Here is a 22370-nt window from a genome sequence, read left to right as displayed (position 1 = left end):
ATAATTAGAACTATTCTTATTATTGCTATTATTCTTATTGTTGTTATTATTACGATTAATACGACAATAAACTGATAAAATCTTCAGAGAAAAAGGCCAGTCACTGTCATTTATTTATTACAATATTGCCTTATTTACTCTTACATAAAAGGCACGTATGTCCTTTCATCACTCATGGAATTCACCGCAGTCACCATTCCGTCAATGGCAATTAGTCATTTGACACAACAATGGGGGTGAGCTCTTTTTTGTAGTAGGGATGGTTTCTCTCATTGTGTGCAAGCTAAAAGTAAAGATAATTACACTGGGTGGATCATTTTTATGAAATCACAGTTAGTGATTCTAAAGAAAGAATGAAGGTGTGGTCTGAGAATGATGTCAACTCCTTCTCATGAGAACTACTTAATGCCCTAACACATCCAATCTGAAGTCAGTTTCACCCTTCCATCACATCAAAATGCATCTCATTGCGCTAATCTTCGGGATTGTGCTTCTCCCTAAAGGCAAGTTTTTGGATCCTTTGAACTGCTTTTTCTTTTACTGTTTCTTTTTAGAGAAAAATAAGTATTGTGTTTTCATATTTTTATATTTTACCTCACTTACCTTTACTATTATTTTAACAGACAAGGGTCACTGGTCCCATACTATACCATACAACAATTGTGTCTGTCAATATCTTACAATATTCCTGTTTGTACGCAGATTATTATTTTCTGTTTTATTCACACTTTGTAATCTTTGTTGCTGTGGTGTTAAAAGTAATTTTTCCATCTCTTATAAATGAGAAAGTAGATTTTTTTTGAACTTTTCTGTGTGTTTTCTGTTTCCTCAGCACTCAGCCTGGAATGTCAATGTTCACAAAGTAGCGGCTGCACAAACTCAACAATAGAATGCCCCTCCGGACAGCGCTGCATATCAGAAAGACACGTTAGCTATTCTGGTAATTTTGGTGCCTTTTTTATTGGGAAACTGTTTTGTGGGGTTTGGCCTTTTTTACAAAGATAACACTTCCTCTTAATTGCAGGTGCCTCAAAGGTCTCCGATGTCAACATGAAAGGTTGTGCTTTGCCTCAACGTTGTGTTGACCGTTCAATGAACTTTGGACTCGTCCAAACCTGGATTTCCAGCAGCTGTTGCACCACCAAACTCTGCAACACCCAAAATGCCCCTGGTAACTTACTTTTATTGACTGTTGGTATTTCAGAAAGTTAATTGAGAGCTGTTTTTGTTTAAAATGGGCTTTTATTTGGAAACGTTTTTTTTAAATGACAACGACTGTTCCTAAAAGTTAGCGGTTGTTGCATTTTTCATATTTCGAATGTCAAAAGAAAAAAAAAAACTCTTGTTTTTGTTTGGGAATGTATATATAAATTGTGAATGTAATGTATTGATTGTTGATGCCAGTTCATGTATCAGAATCTAAGACAATATGTTTGAAGGAGATTTATTTCGAGAGATCATGATGCACAATTGCTTTGATATTGTTTTATATGGTCTTGTTATAACATTACCTGCTCTAAAAATATCATTCTTTACAACAGATTTAAAGGCATTCAATAAGAAAAGTGCATTACAGTCACCTTTTAGCCCCCGTTTACATCCCCAAATAATCGGAACAATGTTTTATCTTTCAGAACCTGTCGAATCTGCTTCAAATGGTAAAAAGTGCTTCTCATGCGATGGACAAACGTGCACCTCAACCCTGGCCTGTAAGGGGAATCAGGACTACTGTTACTCAGCATCAGGTAACCGGCCCGTAGCATTAACCTCTAACTCTGTTCCACACATTTCCTCTGTGCAGAGCAATGGGAGGTGATTATAATAGATGCAATACAACTTGATTTCACACTCTAACATCATTTTTTTTGTTCTCTCAGTGAGTGTAGATGGTCAGATTGTTCCTGTGAGGGGGTGCGTGCCCTTGCAGATGTGCCAAGGGCAGTCTAACTGCTGTCAGGGGGACCTTTGCAACAGCGCCAGCAGCACCAGCGCTGGCCTTCTGCTCCTCATGGCACCGCTGCTGTCTTTGGGCATGCTCTCATAACTGTTTGAGATGACAGCATCACTGCAGTACACAACTTTTCTTATTATCTTTGCATGGCCTCATAGTGCTCACATCCCTGCCTTATCCTTATAACCGATGAGTGGGAAAGTTCAATGCAAAGCATATAGAATTTAGTAACAATGTGGTTTTCTATTTATCCCTCATGTATTATCAAACTGGCCTATTTGCTTTTTGTATCCTATGGTGACACTTTTGTCACGAACAGACATCAACAGCTTTCTGTTTATTTTCTTTGGTAAGACACGAGGAATGTAATTTTAACATGTAAATGAAAATACTTTATTTTGTGATATATATATATATATTTAACCTATTTAATTGTCAAGTTTTTGTTGATGTTACTGTGAAACAGAAGACTCAATAAATACATTTCTTAACATTTGCTGTGTATTTTTGATTGTATTTCTGGCTTTACTGTGAGTGCTTTAAATCCATTCTGAAGACATTTGCATTGTTAAAACATGAAGAATACTTAAAGTTGGTACAAGGGAAAGTTAGCCTATAGTGTAAAGCTCTGAAGTCCATATCTGATTCAGATTTTTCCATGCTGATCCCAAACACTTATTTGAGGTTGAAAGCATCCATGAAGTTTTGTAGTTTTTGATGTCAAAGATTGAGCAATTCTGACCTCTGTCTTTTATCAATACAAAATGAACACAGAAAGGGCCCTACTACTAAGCATCAAATGTGCAATTGTGTAAGGCACAATACTTATTTAAATCTTGCAAGTGTTTTCCTATTTTTTCTTTTAACCCTCTAGGGTTTTTCTTCTCCAAAATGATTGGAACAAACAGCCAAAACTATTTATGAGGCATGTGTTTCTCTGTCTACCTAATTATATATATTCGACTATTCTGTAAAACCTATTCAGAAATTCAGTTATCCTGTGATGAGCTATGCCTTGCAGGCCAGAATCAAACATGTAAATAAAATTCTTAAGTAAAAAACATGTGGATCGACTGACCGACTGATGGCTCATGCGCATATATGTGATGCTCCCTGATTTTATTTTTTATTTGATGTTCTTATATTTACTGCAGCTATGGAATTTGGTCTTTTTAGAGAGTGCTTACTGTATTATTGTGAAAAACAACTATCAAAAGTGTACCTCTACCTAGTGGCATCAGTGTTTACAACAGCACGTTTTTACACTCTTAATATTAATTACAATATTAATGATAATTTTGCAGCCTCGTGTTTAGCCACTTGATCAGAAATCAGACAAAACATCAGATTGATAACATGATTCATCTGATGGTTCATTTGAAAATACATCCATTTCTTTCTGGTAGTGGACCCATTTTCTATACATACCTAAAAACACCTCTGATAATGTGGAGCCTTGAAGCCTGACACGTTCCTGGTTTTCACAGTGATTGTAAGACAATAGTTGTAGACTCCTCTAAACAAACTACCTTTCTGTTAATGTTTAGAAGAAACACAAACACAAACAGTCTGCAACTTGGCAAATAGTTTTTATTGTTATTATTTACCTGATGTACAAATTCAGTTAATTGCCAGCGGATACACTTTCTCTAAATGAAGTAAAAAAACAAACATAATGTAAAAAGTTATATATACTGCAAAGAATACTTATGAATGTAAAATAAAACAGCAACAAAATCCTGGAAGAACACAAGATTTCTTCCTCGATTTGTTGAAGAACTCAACAGTTGCCATACTCATTGTCACCCTGCAAAAAATATGAGGAAACTTGGATTAATTATACAGTCTCAAAATGGTGCTCCGTGGTTTCCTAATGTGTTTTTATTAGTGGAAATTGTTTAAAGTGAAGATTGTTTAAAAACCTTGTTTTAAGGCCTGCCAGAATGAAGAGGTCTCCGGTTACTACACCAAACAGAAATACAAATAAGGAAGCAGATAATTAATGTACAACTATATGAAACAAAATAGAAGGTCATTTAAAATAGTTAGTGTTGTTAATACTCACTCCTTTGGAGATGGACAGCGTTGTTTGAAGTCCCAGCTCACACTGGTGCTGTTGTTTCTATTGAAGGAGGGACTCGAACAATTAGGTTTTTAGGTCTTACTAATAAAACTGTGTGATGTGTGAGAGAATATTACACACTTACAAATAGCCAACACTGTGGTTCGCCGTGTTGCCTTTGTTTCTGCAAGGGTAAGAAATAATGTTTTAATTAGTTTTAAAGTTTGTACATTTACACATTATCCCCTTATCTAGGAGGAAAAGTGAACTTTAACTCTTGTGTGATCTTACCGAGAAAATCGTCTCCAAATGGACCCCCTGTATTGAGAGAAAAATTGTTACTTCCTGTCACCATAGGTCTACTCTCTTTGCAGTTAGACACAAACTGGCTGACATACCTTTTTTCCGGCCTGGGAGGTCTATCCCTGTTCTCAGGGTTTCTCCTGGACAGTTGTTTAGAAATGATTGGAAGTAACACACACAAAAAAAAAAGAAGCTCATCAGTGATTTCACTTTGCATAATATGACAGAGATTGGTTTTGAGGGTAATTTTGAATAAGCTTACCTGGATACCCTATCCCATAGAGATCTCCTATGAAAGATTAACAGAGACAGATTAACATTACTTTTTGGTGGAAATATAGGAGGTTTGTATGACAAACAAACAAGCAGAGCACTTTAACTTTTATTTTCTCTTATATAAAGTAACAGTTTGTAATAAATGGGCATATCGTGGTTGTGAGTGTTCCTCAAATCCTCATTATTATGCTTTTAGGTTTACCTTTTCTCAGGACGAGGCGGTGTTGTCAGTGAGTTGTTGGGACGCCTTCTGTTGGTTAGGAAAAAATGACAATCATACCTCAACTTTTAAATGATGACTTTTACATTAAACAACAAAGACTATACAATTAATAACACTGATAAATATCTTCTGCCCCTATTTTCTGTGCATGTTATCAGGCCATATCATGGCTGTTATTTGTTGTTTTTATCATTAATCCAATGCTTCAGAATAGGCCAACAGCACCCACTAGTGAACTAGAGGTCACAGCTTTCTTGTAGTCACATCGATGATCCTTGCGAATAGATAACAATAATGATATAAAAAGACGAAGCAGGACACCTCAGACATAATAAACACTGATAACCAAAGGCATTAACGCTGGGGATTCTGGAGACATGTCCAAATGGCCAAATTTGTCCCCACCAACTTGTCTTTGTAATATTAGTTTTAAATGTTTTGTAAAATAGTGTACACCAAGAGATATTCTAAAGGAGAACATCAAAAGGACATGTGACCTTAATATTAGCCTACTACTCTACAGCACTTTTCTTTTAAAATGTGTAGCTGGCCCTTGGTGTTAGTGAGGGAGATAAACAAGTTGATGTGTTAATTGTGTCAATTCTTGATGAGAGTTGATGTGAGTTGTGTTTTTTATCACATTGGACAGCGGCATTGTGAAAGAAGGATAGAAGAGGTGTTATAATAAGCTTGAACATGGATCTAAAATGATGGACAGCTAAAGAGACTTTCGTAGCTCTGTCACCAAGTTGTTGTTCGTGTGTTTCTGTGTGTCTGTCTGTATGACTGTTGATCTGAATCTTAGATGTTAGGTGTTGATTGATATTGTCCTGAACGTTTGGATGATAGTCTGCAGGTCTTTAAAAAAAAAGGGTCTTCATCACTGTTCAAACAAAGTGACTGTGATGTATTTACCTTCTCCTAAAGAAGACGACTCCAATCACTGCAGCTATGATGATTACAATCAGGGATAGAGCTGACACTGCAACAACCACTGGCCAAGAGCTTGATCCTGTGGATTTAGGAACATTTGGAAGCTCAGGAAAATATATATTTACAGTAGTAAATTATACAACTCAATGTGCGGTAGAATTGATAGATATAAACTGAACAACTGGGTTTGGTGGCTCTTACCCTTCACAGTCAGCTGGACTGTGCTAGCTCGTTGCTTGTCACGCCAGGAGATGGCGGTACAGGTAAGGTTTATGACTCCGTCTCCTCCAGCAGCGATGAAAGTGATTGTGGATGTCATCTCCCACACGCCCATTGTCATCATGGTGTTTTTGACCTTGCTGGTGATGATGGGGACACTCCATGAGAACACTGGAGGATGTGACACACATGTGTGGATCACAGAGCACGAGACATTAATTGTAAAGCCTGCATCCACTTCTGCTGGAACTGGGGTCATCACAGGTTTTTCTGGGGATGCTGAGCACATGAAACACAGAGTGGCAGATTACTTGTGTCAATTAGAAGGCAAACATAAACATAGCTTGGGACATTGAAATAATCTGAAGAATAAATATTAATTCCAAACCTTTCATAACAATAAACACACAGCTATTGTTAAACTTGTGTCTCTCATGTCCTATCTCTGCATAGAAACAAAAGGGCCCGTTGTCAAAAGGCTTGATGTCATCAATCTCTAACGAGCAGTCTCCGTTTGTCAGATCTCCAGTTATTTTGGTGCGGCCCTTGAAATGGTCAATCACTTTGCTCTGGGCATTATGGTAGATGGTATCCCCAGTCTTTTTGGACCAGATGCCACGTGTGTAATGCACTTCTTGGTACGGGACGCTGCAGGGAATCACCACGCAGGAGCGGGTCAGTGCATTGAATTTGAAAGGGACGGTAGCATCCTGAACGTAGAGTCCTGCAAAGAGAGAAACCAGCCATGATGGGATACCTGTAGAAACCAGTCTGCTTGTGACATAAAATAGGAGCAAGATATGTTTTTTAAAAAGGGAAAGGAGAAGTTCACCCACTGTCATTTTCATATGGATCAATTGGTCTCACATATTCTTGAAAGGAAAAAACAAACAGACAATTATCAATTAAACGTTCCTCAAATTTCATCTCATCATAAAAGCTTCACTTCTTAATTTTAATTATTCAATAGTTGCTTTGTGGTTAAAGAAAGAAGAGATTGAAATCACTTCTATATAAGTGAGTACTGTTTATGAAATGTTAAAACTCACTTTTTACAAGAAGGATTGCAGATTTTGAAGTCTTCCCAGTAAGAAATCTAGCAGTGCAGGTCAGAGGCTCACCATTGTCCCCAAGAGAACCAATAAAGGTTAGATTTGACACTGTCTCATAGGTGGTGTTGCCGGAGATCTGTTTGGTTTGGAGCGAACTCTGCATGTCTTCAAAATTCCACACAAAGCTTGGTGTATTTTTCTTACACTTGTAGGAAACAGAACAAATGACACTCTTTGCCACTCCCTCCGTCGCCTCGATTACCTGCTCGGTCATTGTGATTTGGTCATATGGACCTGGGCAGAAAGGTGATAATAAGTCTTAATAATAAGGACTTTGTAAACACTTAACACGTGGTCTCACATTGTACTTACATTCAACATTTAGCTTGAGCTTGCTTGTGGCTTCCTGGCCATCAAGGTACTTCACAGTACACCTCACACTCTGGTCCTCCTCCTTTACAGCCCAAGTACGCTCAGCAGTCTTTTCCCAAATCCCATCAGATACTTGAATGTTCCTGCTGATATCTGTTCCAGGTATGCCATATAGGGTCAGGCTTGGGAAAGCAGAGCCCCATGTATGGCGAACACTGCAATTTATTGTGCTCTCCTCGCCCACCCTGGGGATACCAAGGATGCTCAACTGTGGTTCCTGTGCTTTATCTATGAAATCAAAGCAAGAAAAATATATTTGGACAAATGCCTCATTGGAATTTAGATGACATTGATTAAACAGGGAGAGAAAGTATCCAGATACAGTGGGGCAAAAAAGTATTTAGTCAGCCACCAATTGTGCAAGTTCTCCCATTTAAAAAGATGAGAGAGGCCTGTAATTTTCATCATAGGTACACTTCAACTATGAGAGACAGAATAGGGGAAACAATCCAGGAAGTCACATTGTAGGATTTTTAATGAATTAATTGGTAAATTCCTCGGTAAAATAAGTATTTCACCTACAAACAAGCAAGATTTCTGGCTCTCACAGACCTGTAACTTCTTCTTTAAGAGGCTCCTCTGTCCTCCACTCGTTACCCGTATTAATGGCACCTTTTTGAACTCATTGTCAGTATAAAAGACACCTGTCCACAACCTCAAACAGTCATACTCCAAACTCCACTATGGCCAAGACCAAAGGGCCGTCAAAGGAGACCAGAGACAAAATTGTAGACCTGCACCAGGCTGGGAAAACTAATCTGCAATAGGTAAGCAGCTTGGTGTGAAGAAATCAACTGTGGGAGCAATTATTAGAAAATGGAAGACATACAAGACCACTGCTAATCTCCCTCGATCTGGGGCTCCACGCAAGATCTCACCCCGTGGGGTCAAAATGATCACAAGAACGGTGAGCAAAAATCCCAGAACCACACGGGGGGACCTAGTGAATGACCTGCAGAGAGCTGGGACCAAAGTAACAGAGGCTACCATCAGTAACACACTACGCCGCCAGGGACTTAAATCCTGCAGTTCTAGACGTGTCCCCCTGTTTAAGCCAGTACATGTCCAGGCCCGTCTGAAGTTTGCTAGAGGGCATTTGGATGATCCACAAGAGGATTGGGAGAATGTCATATGGTCAGATGAAACCAAAATAGAACTTTTTGGTAAAAACTCAACTCGTCGTGTTTGGAGGAGAAAGAATGCACAGTTGCATCCAAAGAACACCATACCTACTGTGAAGCATGGGGGTGGAAACATCATGCTTTGGGGCTGTTGTTCTGCAAAGGGACCAGGACGACTGATCCGTGTAAAGGAAAGAATGAATGGGGCCATGTATCGTGAGATTTTGAGTGAAAACCTCCTTCCATCAGCAAGGGCACTGTTTCTGTTTCCAGTCCTTGCGCTAAGCTAAGGTAATCGTCTTCTGCTTTCAGATTCGTATTAAACTGATTTATCTCATCTAACCCCCTGTCATAAAGACATTAAGAATGACTTTAAATACCTTGAACAATTACTTCAAGTGATTACTGTTTATGAAAATGTAAAAACTCACTTTTTATGTGAAGGATTGCAGAGTCTGAAGTCTTCCCAGTAAGAAATATAGCAGTGCACGTCAGAGTTTTACGATTGTCCACAAGAGAACCAATGAAGGTTAGAGTTGACAATGTCTCATAGGTGTTACCAGAGATCCGTTTGGTTTGGAGCGCACTCTGCATGTCTTTAAAATTCCACACAAAGCTTGGTGTATCTTTCTTACACTTGTGGGAAACAGAACAAATGACATTCTTCGCCACGCCCTCTCTCGCTTCGATTAGCCGCTCAGTCATTGTGATTTGGTCATATGGACCTGGGCAGAAAGGTCAAAGTCAGTCTTAACAATAAAGATTTTGTAAACACTTGAAACATGATCCCACATTGTACTCACATTCAACATTTAGCTTGAGCTCACTTGTGGCTTCCTGGCCACCACGGTACTTCACAGTGCATCTCACACTCTGGTCCTCCTCTTTTACAGCCCATGTATGCTCAGCAGTCCTTTCCCAAATCCAATCAGATACTAGAGTGTCCCTTACGTCTGTTGCAGGTTTACCATTTAGGGTCAGTTTGGGGGGAGCAGACGCACATGTATGGCGCACACTGCAGGTTAATGTGCTCTCCTCTCCCACCCTGGGGATACCAATGATGCTCATCTGCGGTTCCTGTGCTTCATCTATGAAATCAAAGCAAGATATTTGGACTATTGCCTCATTGGAATTTGGATAAAATTGATTAAACAGGGAGATAAAGTATCCAGATAGTTACCTGAAACAATAAGTTGACAGGTTTTGTCGTAAAACGAGTGACCCAGGTTGTGGTACGAGGTGATAGGGTTCTTGTCTACCCATGGGTATAGTCTGTCCTGGTTGTGTGACATGTCAAGCCTTTCGATCTTAAGACTACAATTATTCTCCTGCACAGATGCAATCAAGCTAGTTAACTTCTGATATTTCCTAATAACATTCCTTCCTTCTTCATAGACAGACGGGTACCCATTACTTTGGTACAAGTACCATACAACTTCGAGGTCTGAGGGCTGGGAGATACTGTAGGTGAACGTGCAAGGAATGACAATACATGAGCCTCTCATGCCAGTGATACTGTTGGGCGTGGTGAAAGACCAGCCGCGAGAGAGCATGTTTCCTGTCAAAAGAGGAAACATTTGACAGATTTTAAATTCACTTTATAAACATTTCAAATTATGAGTTGTTTTTCTGCTTGGTTTGTGTTTTTTTAAAGGTAATCTATGACTCTTTTTAGGGTAACAGAACATGTATTTCTCTATATTATTTTTCTTCTTTATCTATTCATATTCCCTTCAACCATCTTTTTACATTCCATGCTGGAAACATTCATTTTAAACAAGCAAGCAATGTTAAATTTGATGGTCAAGTGGCATTTAACTTTCTAGGTATGTTATTTTTTTAAGTGTGGGAGAAAAATAAAGACACTTTAGCACTTATAGAGAATTGAAAAAATGTGATGAGTAAAAAGGCAGGGCAGGAGCTTTGAGGGACAGTTTTCATTTCTACTCACTCTTTACACGTAAGGTGATGCTCTTTTCCAGCCTCTGCCCCCCAATCAATCGTGCATAGCATGTAAGGGATCGTCCGTGGTCATTGGATGATGCTGTGAATGTCAGAGTGGAGACAGTCCTCCAGCCAGCGATTCCACTCTTGCCGTTTTCAGTGGTGGTTGGCATGTTACCATAGTTCCACGTGAGAGTTGGTATGCTTTTGGGGCACGTAAATGAGGCAGTGCAGGTTACTGTTCTTGGCTGTCCCTCAAGAAATTCGTCGGAAGTCTGACTGATAGTCAAGGGGAGAAAGGAGCCTGAGAAAAAAATGGTAATTGTTAACATCTTTAAGGGCAGAATAAAAAAAAGCTTTAAATATTGCATATTCATAACGTACATTCTGCAGTGAAGGTTTCAGTTACTCTTGCAGTGAGACCGCCCCAGTGTCGTGCGGAGCACTCCACAGTTTGTTGATCCCTTTCTATGTTCAATGTGGTGGTCAAGGTGGTTCTGGATGTGCCATCAGGCATGGATTCATGTGTGATACGTCGCTTTTGCCCTGGGATGTTGACACTCATAGTTGGTGGATAAGTGGGACAGGTGTGATAAACAGAGCACTGCACGGTCAAAGACTGTCCAACCTTCATGCTTCCAGAGATCATAATTGTTGGGCTCTCTGCCCTGTCTTTACAAAAGAAATTATTAGAATAATAAATGTAGATATACATTATTGTAAAAAATATATATTTTTCCCATTCCTCATCAGTACTTACCCACTACTTCAATTGTCACAGTTGTATCAAAGAATCTGTAGGTGGTCTTCCCAACGTTCTCTGGATCTACCCAAGGGTAAATCTTCTGTTGGTGGTGATGCTGATTCACTGGATCGATTTCAAGACTGCACGTCTTGAAGTTTTGAGGAAAAACACGCGTTTTTCCTCTAAATATGCTAATGGCATCAGCATTGTACCAACTGTCATGAACTATGGGATATCCGTGGCTTTGGTACTGATACCAAACCACACGATTTGGTCTGCGAGGCGGATATTGGTAGTAGTCAAAGGTGCAAGGGATGACAAGGCAGGAACCCGACAATGCTTTGATATTCCTCGGCATCCTTACATGCCAAGCCCACAAACCCTGGAAGAAGACGTATCCTACAAAAGAACCAATATGAAAAAGGGACATTTCCAAAAGATCTAAGATTATAAAATGTGTATAAAAATGTGAGACTTAATTTTTTTATTACCTAAAATACCGAAGCTCAAGAGAAAATGTCGGAACCCAGACATCTTGTAAATGGCAAGACACACCTAAAACATGTGAAATAATATTTAAGTATTATGCACTGAAAAAGAGAATACATCTGTGATTCTTTTTGCTATTACTTACCTGCTTTTTATCTGCTACATTTTATGGCTCGAATTTAAAAGCAATACTTGAGCAATTTAGCATTTAATTTAAGTGAAGTTAAATTGAAGAACTTAGATGTGAATCATTCTTCTGCCCTCAGCTATGTGGCGCTACACAGCCTAGACAACGAGCTAAACAAACTGGTCGAGGAGTCTGAACAGGCTTTCAAAGCGTTTACTTGACACAGTTGAATTTTGTGAAACTGAAAAATACAAAATAAAGCCATGTTTCAACCCACTTTCATTGTTTACCTGTTCTAGCATTACGCTATTTAATTTACGCTAAACAAAGGACCAGTTCAATGCTAAGCTTCACAGAATTGCTAGCTAGCACAACATGTTTCAAACTAAATCCACAATTACACTTTACACATTACAAACATGAATACAGTGGTGGGCCGTCAGGGCCAGCAAGGCCTTCTCTGCTGGCCTTAACATCATCAGAATATAAATTAAATTTTGATATATTTTTTCCACAAATACGTATTAAATTATTCCCCATAGTCTATTCTCTTCATTTTATAGCGTTCGTCTTGGCTGCGCTGCTTCCAGCCTCAGAACGAGATTTGGAGGGCTGGCCTTTATGTTAGAGCTTTTATCCAATCATATTTCAGCCATAATGTGTTACTAGGGTCAAAGAAATCTGCCGTTAGGCCTTCAGAATCAACAGTGCGGGCGGCTGTAGCTTAAAGTGAACGCAAACAAAATTGTGGCGTTAACCAATCAGATTTCGAGGTGGCGACAACGGGCCAGCTAGCAGGCATACGCTAACGTTAGCACTTGCACATCTTCTGATTGGATACGCACTATTGAGAGGCAGAGCTAGGCAGTAGGCAGAGCCATACAGTCTATGGGCAAAGCTAGCAAACAGAACTAGAACTTGAGCGAGCTAATTTGTGTAGATTTCTACAAGCTATTTTTTTCAACCCACAATGGCTGAAGGAGGAGAAGAGATCAATTTGGTCGAAGATATAATTACAACGCCATTTTCAAAACGAACTTTTCAAGTAAAGCTACACATCTTGAAAAGGGAACGACCAACTCCAACGCTAGCGAGCCTAGCACAGCAGGGAAACTACGAGCGGTACCCCTGGCTCACAGCCTCCGAGAGGCACTGCAAATTGTACTGCCGGGAATGCCTGGTATTTGCAACTGATCGATTTGGTGTTTGGAGCCACACTAAATTTGCAAACTTGAGTTGTCTAACCAAGGCAGCAACGAGACACCAAAGCACAGCTGGGCACTTGGAAGCACTGGTGCTTTTGAAAACCTTTGGGGACACCCGAGTGGATCTACAGCTCAACGAACAAGTGCGCAGGGAAACGGAGCTCCACAACGAAAGGGTGAACAAAAATAGGGAAATATTGAAAGACTGATTGATTGTGTCCTGTTTTTGGGTAAACAGGAACTTTCATTTAGGGGACACGATGAAAGCGCCGAGTCCAGAAACAGAGGAAACTACGTGGAGCTTCTTTCTTTTCTTGCTGAGAACAACACAGATTTGCATTACCACCTGTACACAAACAACATGTTTACTGGGACGTCAGGCAAAATACAAAACGACCTGATTTATGCTATTGCTGAAGTGATGGGAGAAGAGATCAAAATGAAGATTAAAAAAGCACCCTTTGTCGCTGTTATGGTGGACGAGACGTCAGATGTGGGTAATGTAGCACAGCTGGCACTTGTTCTGCGTTATGTGACAGACACAGGTGTCAAGGAGCGGTTTGTCAGATAATCTGATTAATTAAGTTAACTGTAAATGCTGATGTATTGATTATAAATGCTTCGGAAATATTAATATAACTCTGTTGTACTTGACTATGTTAAGGTGATGCAACGCCCGGTTATACTGCGTTTCTGTCTAAATGTATAGTTTCTAGAGCCATGGCGTCATAATGATGGCATTAAGAGGTGGAATAATTCAGGTAGGACTGTGTAGGACATCACTGAAGGCCTAGTGTGAAATGCACGGCCCGCCACTGCATGAATATATACGCTTAAAGTTACCTAAGCACATATAGTTGACCTAGTTACAAGATAACTACTTACAGATTGTCCTGTATTAAGTGCATACGCGAGCAACAGAAACAGCACGTCTTTCTCCCTCTTTTACCGTTTGCACACCGACTACACAGAACGTAACGTACTGACAATTAAAAACGATACCTAACTTGGCCACTAGGTGGCAGTATGTTACCACATAAAAGGTGATGTTCGCAACAAACCTAGGGACAGAATACTCCCCGCCTGACATCTTAAGGATGTCGCCCAAACAAACTTATGTAACATATTTGAAAAGGATATCAAATTAGTCCACAGTCTCTTAAGCAGTTTCCTTAGAAACCAGAAGGACGACTTCACTTATAGGCCGTAGGAAGAGTCTCTGTTCGCCCTTCCGCATGACTTTGACCTCCATTTTCCTGTCTCTGCCATCCTCACTGGAAAAGGTTTTGTTGATGAGTCCGATGGGCCAGTCATTCCTCTTCTCCTGACCATCCTTCAGCAGGACCACGTCTCCTTCTTGTAGGTTCGGTCTCGGTGTCCCCCATTTCCGTCGGTCTTGGAGCCCACTGATGTATTCTTTTCGCCATCGTACCCAGAAGACCTCAGCCATGCACTGCACGCACCGCCACTGCCCTCTGAAGAGGTCACGGCTTTCAAACTGGCCTGGTGGTACTGGTTGCGTGCCATACTTTTGTGTGAGCAGCATGGCAGGGGTGAGAATCACAGGGTGCTCTGGATCTGTGGAAACTGTCGTAAGGGGCCTTGCGTTCACTATTGCTGTTACTCCAGCCATGAATGTTACTAAGACCTCGTGAGTTAGCTTTGCATGCCCATGTTGCAGTAGCATCGCATCCAGGATTCGGCGGGCAACTCCAATCATGCGTTCCCAGGATCCGGCCATGTGTGACGCATGAGGAGGATTAAACAGCCACTGGCAACCGTTGTCTTCAACGTAAGCGTCAATGTTTTTGTTGTGGCATCCGTTCTTGTCAATCTGCAGCTCTTTGCAGGCGCTCACAAAGTTGGTTCCACAATCAGATCTGAGCAGCTTCGCAGCACCTCTGATCGCTAAGAACCGGCGCAGAGCATTTATGAATGATGATGTGTCCATTGATTCTATGATTTCAATATGTATGGCACGTATACTCATACAAGCGAAGATGACCGCCCATCTTTTGGCCTCCGCGTAACCTCCCCTTGTCTTCCTTGCTGTGACGGTCCATGGCCCGAACACATCCAGACCCACATATGTGAATGGAGGGTCTGAACGTAGTCTGTCCTTAGGCAGGTCAGCCATGAGCTGCTCTTCTTGCTTGCCTCTTAGCCTGCGCAATTGAAGATTGTGCTGCTCACCGCTCTCTTTCCTCCCACAATCCAAAATCCAGCGGCTCTAACCGCCCCTTCAGTGAAATGTCTGCCCTGGTGGTACACTTTTTCATGGAAGTGCCTGACTATTAGCTCAGTCACATGATGTCTTCCTGGAATAAGAAGAGGATGTGTTTCATCCAAAGTCAGCTGTGCTCTTGTTAGCCGACCTCCCACTCTAAGAAGTCCACTAGTGTCCACAAATGGGCTGAGTTTGCTAAGCGGGCTTGCTTTTTTTACAGGCTCATGCCGCTCCAAACATTTTAACTCATCAGTGAATATCTCTCTCTGAACGGCGCGAATGACTGTGACTTTGGCCTGATGAAACTGTTCTTCACCAAACTTCAAGCTACATTCATGCCAGCCGTGACAGACATTCTCTTGCCTGTCTTTGAAGCACTTGGCAATGTGTTGCAGTCTAGCAATGGCTCTTAGCAGAATGTTCCAACTAGAAAATCTTTCAAATCTAGCACTTCCTAGTTTACCTTCTGACAGAGTGGTGGTACAGGTCACAACCTCTGGCCGCAGTTCTGGATCCACGTCAGGTTCGACAAGGCTGAAGGGCTCCCCCTGTCTTTGACTTTGCCTCGGGCTTGTGAGGAAAGCAGGTCCACTCAGCCATGTAGAGAGAGAGAGCTGTTCAGCAGGTAGTGCTCTCGTGGCATGATCAGCTGGATTCAGATGAGTTGGCACAAACTGCCACTGGTGCACCTGTGTGGATCGCCTGATACGTTCTACTCGGTTGTGGACGTAGACATAAAACCGTCTCTTCTCATTAAAGATGTAGCCCAGCACCACTTTTGAGTCTGTAAAGAAGTTCACTTCATCCAAATCAATGTCTAGCTCTTCTTGAACTAATTCTGCTACTTCCACAGCCAGCACTGCAGCGCAGAGCTCCAGTCTCGGGATGGTGATGTCTGGTTTTGGAGCAAGTTTCGCTCTACCGAAGAGGAAGCCCACTTCACTGTCACCATCAGCGTTGGTAAGCTTCAAATAAGCAACAGCACCCACTGCTTTTATGGATGCATCACAGAAAAGGATTACCTCTTTCCTCTGTGCTGCGGACGAAGGGATTGAGGTGTACATCCTTGGGATGCTCAGCTGCTGTAAGTGCTTTAAAGAATCTTTCCATCTTTCCCACATACCTTGCTTTTCTTCTGGCAGCTGTTTGTCCCAGTCACAGACATCAGAAGAGATGTCTCTCAGAATGACACGACCTTCAATGCTGACAGGCACCGCAAAGCCGAGGGGGTCAAACAGGCTGTTGATGACTGATAGCACTCCACGCTTTGTAAATGGCTTCTCATTGGTGGTCACCTGAAACATGAACAGGTCTTTGGACAAGTCCCATCCTAATCCTAGGGTACGCTGCATAGATGGTGTACTTTGTCCAAGATCCAGGCCCTGTAGCTCGGTGGCCAGATCTTCATCTGGAAAGGCGCTTGTGATAGTCGAACTGTTGGATGAGATCTTGTGCAGGCGTATATTTGATTGTGCCAGCTTATCATCATCTACTGTTTGCTTGAATATGTGTTTGCCTACATCCTCCTTAGTCTGCGTCTTTTCACGTAGGGGGCAGGTGTCTGTGTACCTCTCCCTGACGTGAATTCTGCTATAACAGGGGGTGAGAAAACTGGGTCGCCCATTTTCAAGTATGCTTGTCTTGAAAGAACTCACAGTGGGTTTTGAGCTCCTCTGAGGCAAACGTCCCCTATGATCACCCACCCTAGATCAAGACATTGAGCGTAAGGGGCGTCATGTGGGCCGTTCACCTGACTGCGTGCCTTGTGTGCCCTGATGATATCCCTGCCTAGGAGGAGAAGGATCTCTGCAGAGGGATCCAGTGGAGAGACGCGATGGACTTCAGATGAGGGTGATGAGCTGCAGCCTCAGGAGTAGGTATTTCTTTCCTATTATCAGGAATCTGGTTACATTCAGTGAGTGTCGGTAATGGCATGGATGTTTTCCCATCCATCCCCTCAATGGTGAAGCCGTTGACTCTTGTTCCGCTGGTGTTCGTTATGCCAGAGCATGTCTTCATTGTATATGGTAGAGCTTCACTTTGTACGTCAAACATATCAAAAAAGGAAGACCTTGCCAGTGATACATTGCTCTGGTCATCTAACATTGCATACATTTGGAACTTGGTTGGATAAACATAGAGCAGGCAAATCTTCGAGCATGACTTTCCCTGTAGCCCCTTTCCACATACCTCTGTGCAACTGGACGAGGTTTCAATGGAGTTTGGGTTGTCTGGCTCCCCGCCTTGACCCTCTGTAGGTGTCTTTGGATCTTTCACTGACCAGGGCACTGGGCCAGCATACAGTGCTGACACGTGACTGTTGCTGTTGAATCACTGCTTTGCAGTCTTTGGCCCTGTGCCTTGTCGATATGCAACATTTGTAGCAGATGGAATGCTCTTTGAGTAAACCCTTTCTCTCATCCAACGTCTTCATTCTAAAGCTCCGACATTTAGCAAGAGAATGTGGCTTCTTATGAATGGGACATTGTTTATCTGGATCAAGAGGTGGTGTATTAGCATTTGCATCAGGCGTGTCAATTTCTGTTTTGTTTGCTGTGATGGGTGTTCTAATCTTTGTCTGCTTCACGAGTGTTTTTTCTGCTTTGGGATGTGGCATGTTGTAGCCTTGTAACATAAAGCTGGGGTCTGTTCTCATTTCAGCATGACTGTTCAGAAACTCAACAAAATAAGAAAAAGGTGGATATAAAGCATTATGTTCTTTCTTATATCTTGTTCCTTGCTTGATCCAAGCCTCTTGGAGATTATTCGGTAGCTTTTCAACTATGGGGTTTATTCCTCTCGACGTATCAAGAAAACTGAGGCCTGGTAGATAGCCTTTGTTCTTTGCTGCTTGTAGCTCAAGAAGGAGGTCAGCGAGCTCTTGCAGTAGGTGGTTGTCTTTGTAGAAGATCCAGGGGAAACTTTCCAGACGCTTAAACAGGGACGCCTCAGTGGCTTCTGATGAGCCGTAATTCTTGTCCAGCCGCTGCCACAGACGCCAGAGGCCTGTCTCTGGATTGTTCACATGAACTGCTCTAATCCTCAGGGCATGTTGAAGCGACTCCCCGTCAAGCCACTTTGTGAGTAGATTGAGCTCCTCGCTGTCTTTGAGGTTTAGTCCTTCGATGCCATTGCAAAACATAGACTTCCAAGACATATACAGTGGGGCAAAAAAGTATTTAGTCAGCCACCAATTGTGCAAGTTCTCCCATTTAAAAAGATGAGAGAGGCCTGTAATTTTTATCATAGGTACACTTCAACTATGAGAGACAGAATGGGGGAAACAATCCAGGAAATCACATTGTAGGATTTTTAATGAATTAATTGGTAAATTCCTCGGTAAAATAAGTATTTGGTCACCTACAAACAAGCAAGATGTCTGGCTCTCACAGACCTGTAACTTCTTCTTTAAGAGGCTCCTCTGTCCTCCACTCGTTACCTGTATTAATGGCACCTTTTTGAACTCGTTATCAGTATAAAAGACACCTGTCCACAACCTCAAACAGTCACACTCCAAACTCCACTATGGCCAAGACCAAAGAGCTGTCAAAGGAGACCAGAGACAAAATTGTAGACCTGCACCAGGCTGGGAAAACTGAATCTGCAATAGGTAAGCAGCTTGGTGTGAAGAAATCAACTGTGAGAGCAATTATTATAAAATGGAAGACATACAAGACCACTGCTAATCTCCCTCGATCTGGGGCTCCACGCAAGATCTCACCCCGTGGGGTCAAAATGATCACAAGAACGGTGAACAAAAATCCCAGAACCACACGGGGGGACCTAGTGAATGACCTGCAGAGAGCTGGGACCAAAGTAACAGAGGCTACCATCAGTAACACACTACGCCGCCAGGGACTTAACTCCTGCAGTTCCAGACATGTCCCCCTGCTTAAGCCAGTACATGTCCAGGCCCGTCTGAAGTTTGCTAGAGGGCATTTGGATGATCCAGAAGAGGATTGGGAGAATGTCATATGGTCAGATGAAAAAAAATAGAACTTTTTGGTAAAAACGCAACTCGTCGTGTTTGGAGGAGAAAGAATGCAGAGTTGCATCCAAAGAACACCATACCTACTGTGAAGCATGGGGGTGGAAACATCATGCTTTGGGGCTGTTTTTCTGCAAAGGGACCAGGACGACTGATCCGTGTAAAGGAAAGAATGAATGGGGCCATGTATCGTGAGATTTTGAGTGAAAACCTCCTTCCATCAGCAAGGGCACTGAAGATGAAGCGTGGCTGGGTCTTTCAGCATGACCATGATCCCAAACACACCGCCAGGGCAACGAAGGAGTGGCTTCGTAAGAAGCATTTCAAGGTCCTGGAGTGGCCTAGCCAGTCTCCAGATCTCAACCCCATAGAAAATCTTTGGAGGGAGTTGAAAGTCCGTGTTGCCCAGCGACAGCCCCAAAACATCACTGCTTTAGAGGAGATCTGCATGGAGGAATGGGCCAAAATACCAGCAACAGTGTGTGAAAACCTTGTGAAGACTTATAGAAAACGTTTGACCTCTGTCATTGCCAACAAAGGGTATATAACAAAGTATTGAGATGAACTTTTGTTATTGACCAAATACTTATTTTCCACAATCATTTGAAAATTAATTCTTTAAAAATCCTACAATGTGATTTCCTGGATTTGTTTTTCTCATTCTGTCTCTCATAGTTGAGGTATACCTATGATAAAAATTACAGGCCTCTCTCATCTTTTTAAATGGGAGAACTTGCACAATTGGTGGCTGACTAAATACTTTTTTGCCCCACTGTAAGTCTCTGGTTTGTTGTCAAAGACCTTGAACCCAGTGGTTAGAAGATCACAGCGCGCAAGGTAAGTGGCGAGATCTGAGATTTCTGTTGTTCTGGACATTGATCTGCTTTGTGAATGTGTGTTGTCTTTTCTGGTACCTATGTTAAAGACAGGTGGGCCTCGATAAGGATGCCATCCAGCTGGGGTCCCTGTAGCCCACCCAGGTGTGTACTGACTCACTGGTTGTGGCACACTGTGCCTAGGCTGAGATTCTCGCTGCGGCCTTTCTTCCATCTCAGGTTCAGGCTCATCTTTAAAGTGAGTTTTGATGTATTCTGCAACGCGTTTGACTGGCTCATGCGTTGTTACTGGGATAGCTGGAGTGGTCAACTCACGGTCATCTGGGCCTTCAGCTGCCGCCTCAAGGACTCTTGCTGCAGAGGGCTGCTTCAGCCTCACCCTCCTGCTTTAGAGCATTCAGCCTTGCTTCAATCCGTGCCTTCTCGACCTCAATATCGATTTGGCGTTTGGCAAACTCGGCTTTGGCGCGGGCAGCTTCAGCTACAGCCCATGCTCGGACTGCAGCTGACGTTTTGGCTGATCCACACTCTGACCTAACTTCCAATTGGGAGACGGGAGGGGTGTTATCTGCATCGGACATCTTGACTGGTTGAATAACTTCATGTGTTGACTAATCCTTTCACTCTTCTGCCCTCAGCTATGTGGCACTACACAGCCTAGACAGCGAGCTAAACAAACTGGTCGAGGAGTCTGAACAGGCTTTCAGAGCGTTTACTTGACACAGTTGAATTTTGTGAAACTGAAAAATACAAAATAAAGCCATGTTTCAACCCACTTTCATTGTTTACCTGTTCTAGCATTACGCTATTTAATTTACGCTCAACAAAGGACCAGTTCAATGCTAAGCTTCACAGAATTGCTAGCTAGCACAACATGTTTCAAACTAAATGCACAATTACACTTTACACATTACAAACATGAATATATACGCTTAAAGTTACCTAAGCACATATAGTTGACCTAGTTGCAAGATAACTACTTACAGATTGTCCTGTATCAAGTGCATACGCGAGCAACAGAAACAGCACGTCTTTCTCCCTCTTTTACCGTTTGCACACCGACTACACAGAACGTAACTTACTGACAATTAACAACGATACCTAACTTGGCCACTAGATGGCAGTATGTTACCACATAAAAGGTGATGTTAGCAACAAACCTAGGGACAGAATAATCATAGTTCTCAAAAACATGATACAAACTGTGGCAGCAGAGGCAAAGCACAATTTTCTGTCTTGTATGTTTCAAGAAAATTCTAAATGGTGAATCTCCAATGATGTGTGGGCAGAGGATCTCTTTGGCCCTCACCCATTTTTTCTGCCAATCTGAAGTCTTTTTAATAGAACAGGTTTTTGGAAAGAATAAAACAACAAAACCTGCATGTTAACAAAACAGTATGATGTGATGTGATTTAATTTATTGAATGGTAACACAATACTAGAAGATACTCTGATCCATAAAGTGCATTCATTGAAAAAAAAAACCCCATATCTCTTTCAGCTGTTTATGTATTAATTTTTAATATTAAACAAAGAAAACATAATAATATACACTGGAAACGAGGAAGAAAAGACGAGAAACTTAAATCCATTCTTATAACTCAATGAGATACATGGTTTGCCATTGTTAAATAAAATCAAACGCAAATAAAAACTGTTAAAATAAATCACATCTTGTTGTTTCTATAAAGCAAGAAGTGAATATTTGAACATACTCAGGTAATTCCTTCTCTAATTCCGTAAAAGTTTTTATCGTTCTAAATTCCTGCCAGCTTGTTAACATGCAGCAATATGCTCAACAAGGTAGAGTCTTTCTTCAAAGAAGAATATTCTCAAGCCAAGTTCCCAAGCTAGATTATCTCAGGCTAATGAATTACTTTTTTGTGTCTTTTATTTTTTAACGTCTTTTTTCTTTTCCCCCCACAGGAATCAGAATGTACACGAGACTAAATTGGAAATTGGATATAAAAGATGTAACAAGCTGTGCCCTTTATTTAAATAATGTCAAACAGAAAACAAATTTGCTGCTCATTTCTGCCAGCAAATACATTTGGTAGAAGCCATAATATTACAAAAGATACATCAACATTTTTGTGATAAATCATTTTGAAACTCAGTACTTTTGCATCAGGTGTAATACTAAAAAATGCAGCAAAGGAAAGCATCTTTTATATACAATTTCTTAAAGATCAGAAGGACTTACCTCCAGAGTTGAATGTTCATAAAGAGTTTAGCCA

At 41.5% G+C, this 22370-nt stretch overlaps 2 protein-coding genes across 4 annotated transcripts; one reads left to right on the top strand and one right to left on the bottom strand.

Annotated features, from left to right (window-relative positions):
• Window positions 1–346: 346 nt before the first annotated feature.
• LOC134861568 (urokinase plasminogen activator surface receptor-like) lies at window positions 347–2444 on the top strand. Its single transcript, XM_063878863.1, has 5 exons — window positions 347–503; window positions 833–940; window positions 1025–1171; window positions 1635–1745; window positions 1878–2444. Exons 1-5 carry the CDS (start codon window positions 458–460, stop codon window positions 2042–2044), a joined length of 579 nt encoding a protein of 192 aa, XP_063734933.1. The 5' UTR covers window positions 347–457; the 3' UTR covers window positions 2045–2444.
• Window positions 2445–3521: 1077 nt separating this feature from the next.
• Window positions 3522–21577, bottom strand: LOC134861538 (uncharacterized). 3 transcript variants are annotated; one of them, XM_063878809.1, is made up of 22 exons: window positions 21118–21577; window positions 11753–11816; window positions 11277–11660; window positions 10901–11188; window positions 10524–10820; window positions 9753–10130; window positions 9376–9660; window positions 9004–9297; window positions 7392–7679; window positions 7017–7313; window positions 6804–6839; window positions 6356–6691; window positions 5950–6246; window positions 5731–5827; window positions 4795–4842; window positions 4579–4605; window positions 4412–4456; window positions 4305–4331; window positions 4159–4197; window positions 4017–4073; window positions 3874–3913; window positions 3522–3758 (listed from the first exon to the last, which is right to left on the bottom strand). In XM_063878809.1, the coding sequence occupies exons 2-21, from the start codon at window positions 11793–11795 to the stop codon at window positions 3880–3882; spliced, it is 3597 nt and encodes a 1198-aa protein (XP_063734879.1). In that variant the 5' UTR covers window positions 11796–11816; window positions 21118–21577; the 3' UTR covers window positions 3522–3758; window positions 3874–3879. The 3 variants fall into 3 exon arrangements, with proteins under 3 accessions (XP_063734879.1, XP_063734878.1, XP_063734880.1); XM_063878808.1 differs by lacking the exon at window positions 21118–21577 and having other exon boundaries at window positions 11753–11973; XM_063878810.1 differs by lacking the exons at window positions 9004–9297; window positions 9376–9660; window positions 9753–10130; ... (3 more) ...; window positions 11753–11816; window positions 21118–21577 and adding an exon at window positions 8004–8194.
• Between the last annotated feature and the right edge of the window lie 793 nt (window positions 21578–22370).

Source organism: Eleginops maclovinus, chromosome 3 (genome assembly GCF_036324505.1).
Source record: "Eleginops maclovinus isolate JMC-PN-2008 ecotype Puerto Natales chromosome 3, JC_Emac_rtc_rv5, whole genome shotgun sequence".
NCBI classification, from domain to species: domain Eukaryota; kingdom Metazoa; phylum Chordata; class Actinopteri; order Perciformes; family Eleginopidae; genus Eleginops; species Eleginops maclovinus.
This window is presented reverse-complemented; position numbering and strand designations above follow the sequence as displayed.

Bases quoted from the DNA above. Each gene is read 5' to 3' on its own strand.
- LOC134861538 (XM_063878809.1), bottom strand. From the start codon at position 11,795: ATGTCTGGGTTCCGACATTTTCTCTTGAGCTTCGGTATTTTAG. The intron at 7,680-9,003 runs GTGAGTTTTTAC...TTGATTTCATAG, and splicing joins TGCAATCCTTCACATAAAAA to ATAAAGCACAGGAACCACAG. The intron at 6,692-6,803 runs GTGGGTGAACTT...CTCTCTTTGCAG, and splicing joins TGATCCATATGAAAATGACA to GACTCTACGTTCAGGATGCT.
- LOC134861568 (XM_063878863.1), top strand. From the start codon at position 458: ATGCATCTCATTGCGCTAATCTTCGGGATTGTGCTTCTCCCTAAAG. The intron at 504-832 runs GCAAGTTTTTGG...CTGTTTCCTCAG, and splicing joins GATTGTGCTTCTCCCTAAAG to CACTCAGCCTGGAATGTCAA. The intron at 1,746-1,877 runs GTAACCGGCCCG...TTGTTCTCTCAG, and splicing joins CTACTGTTACTCAGCATCAG to TGAGTGTAGATGGTCAGATT.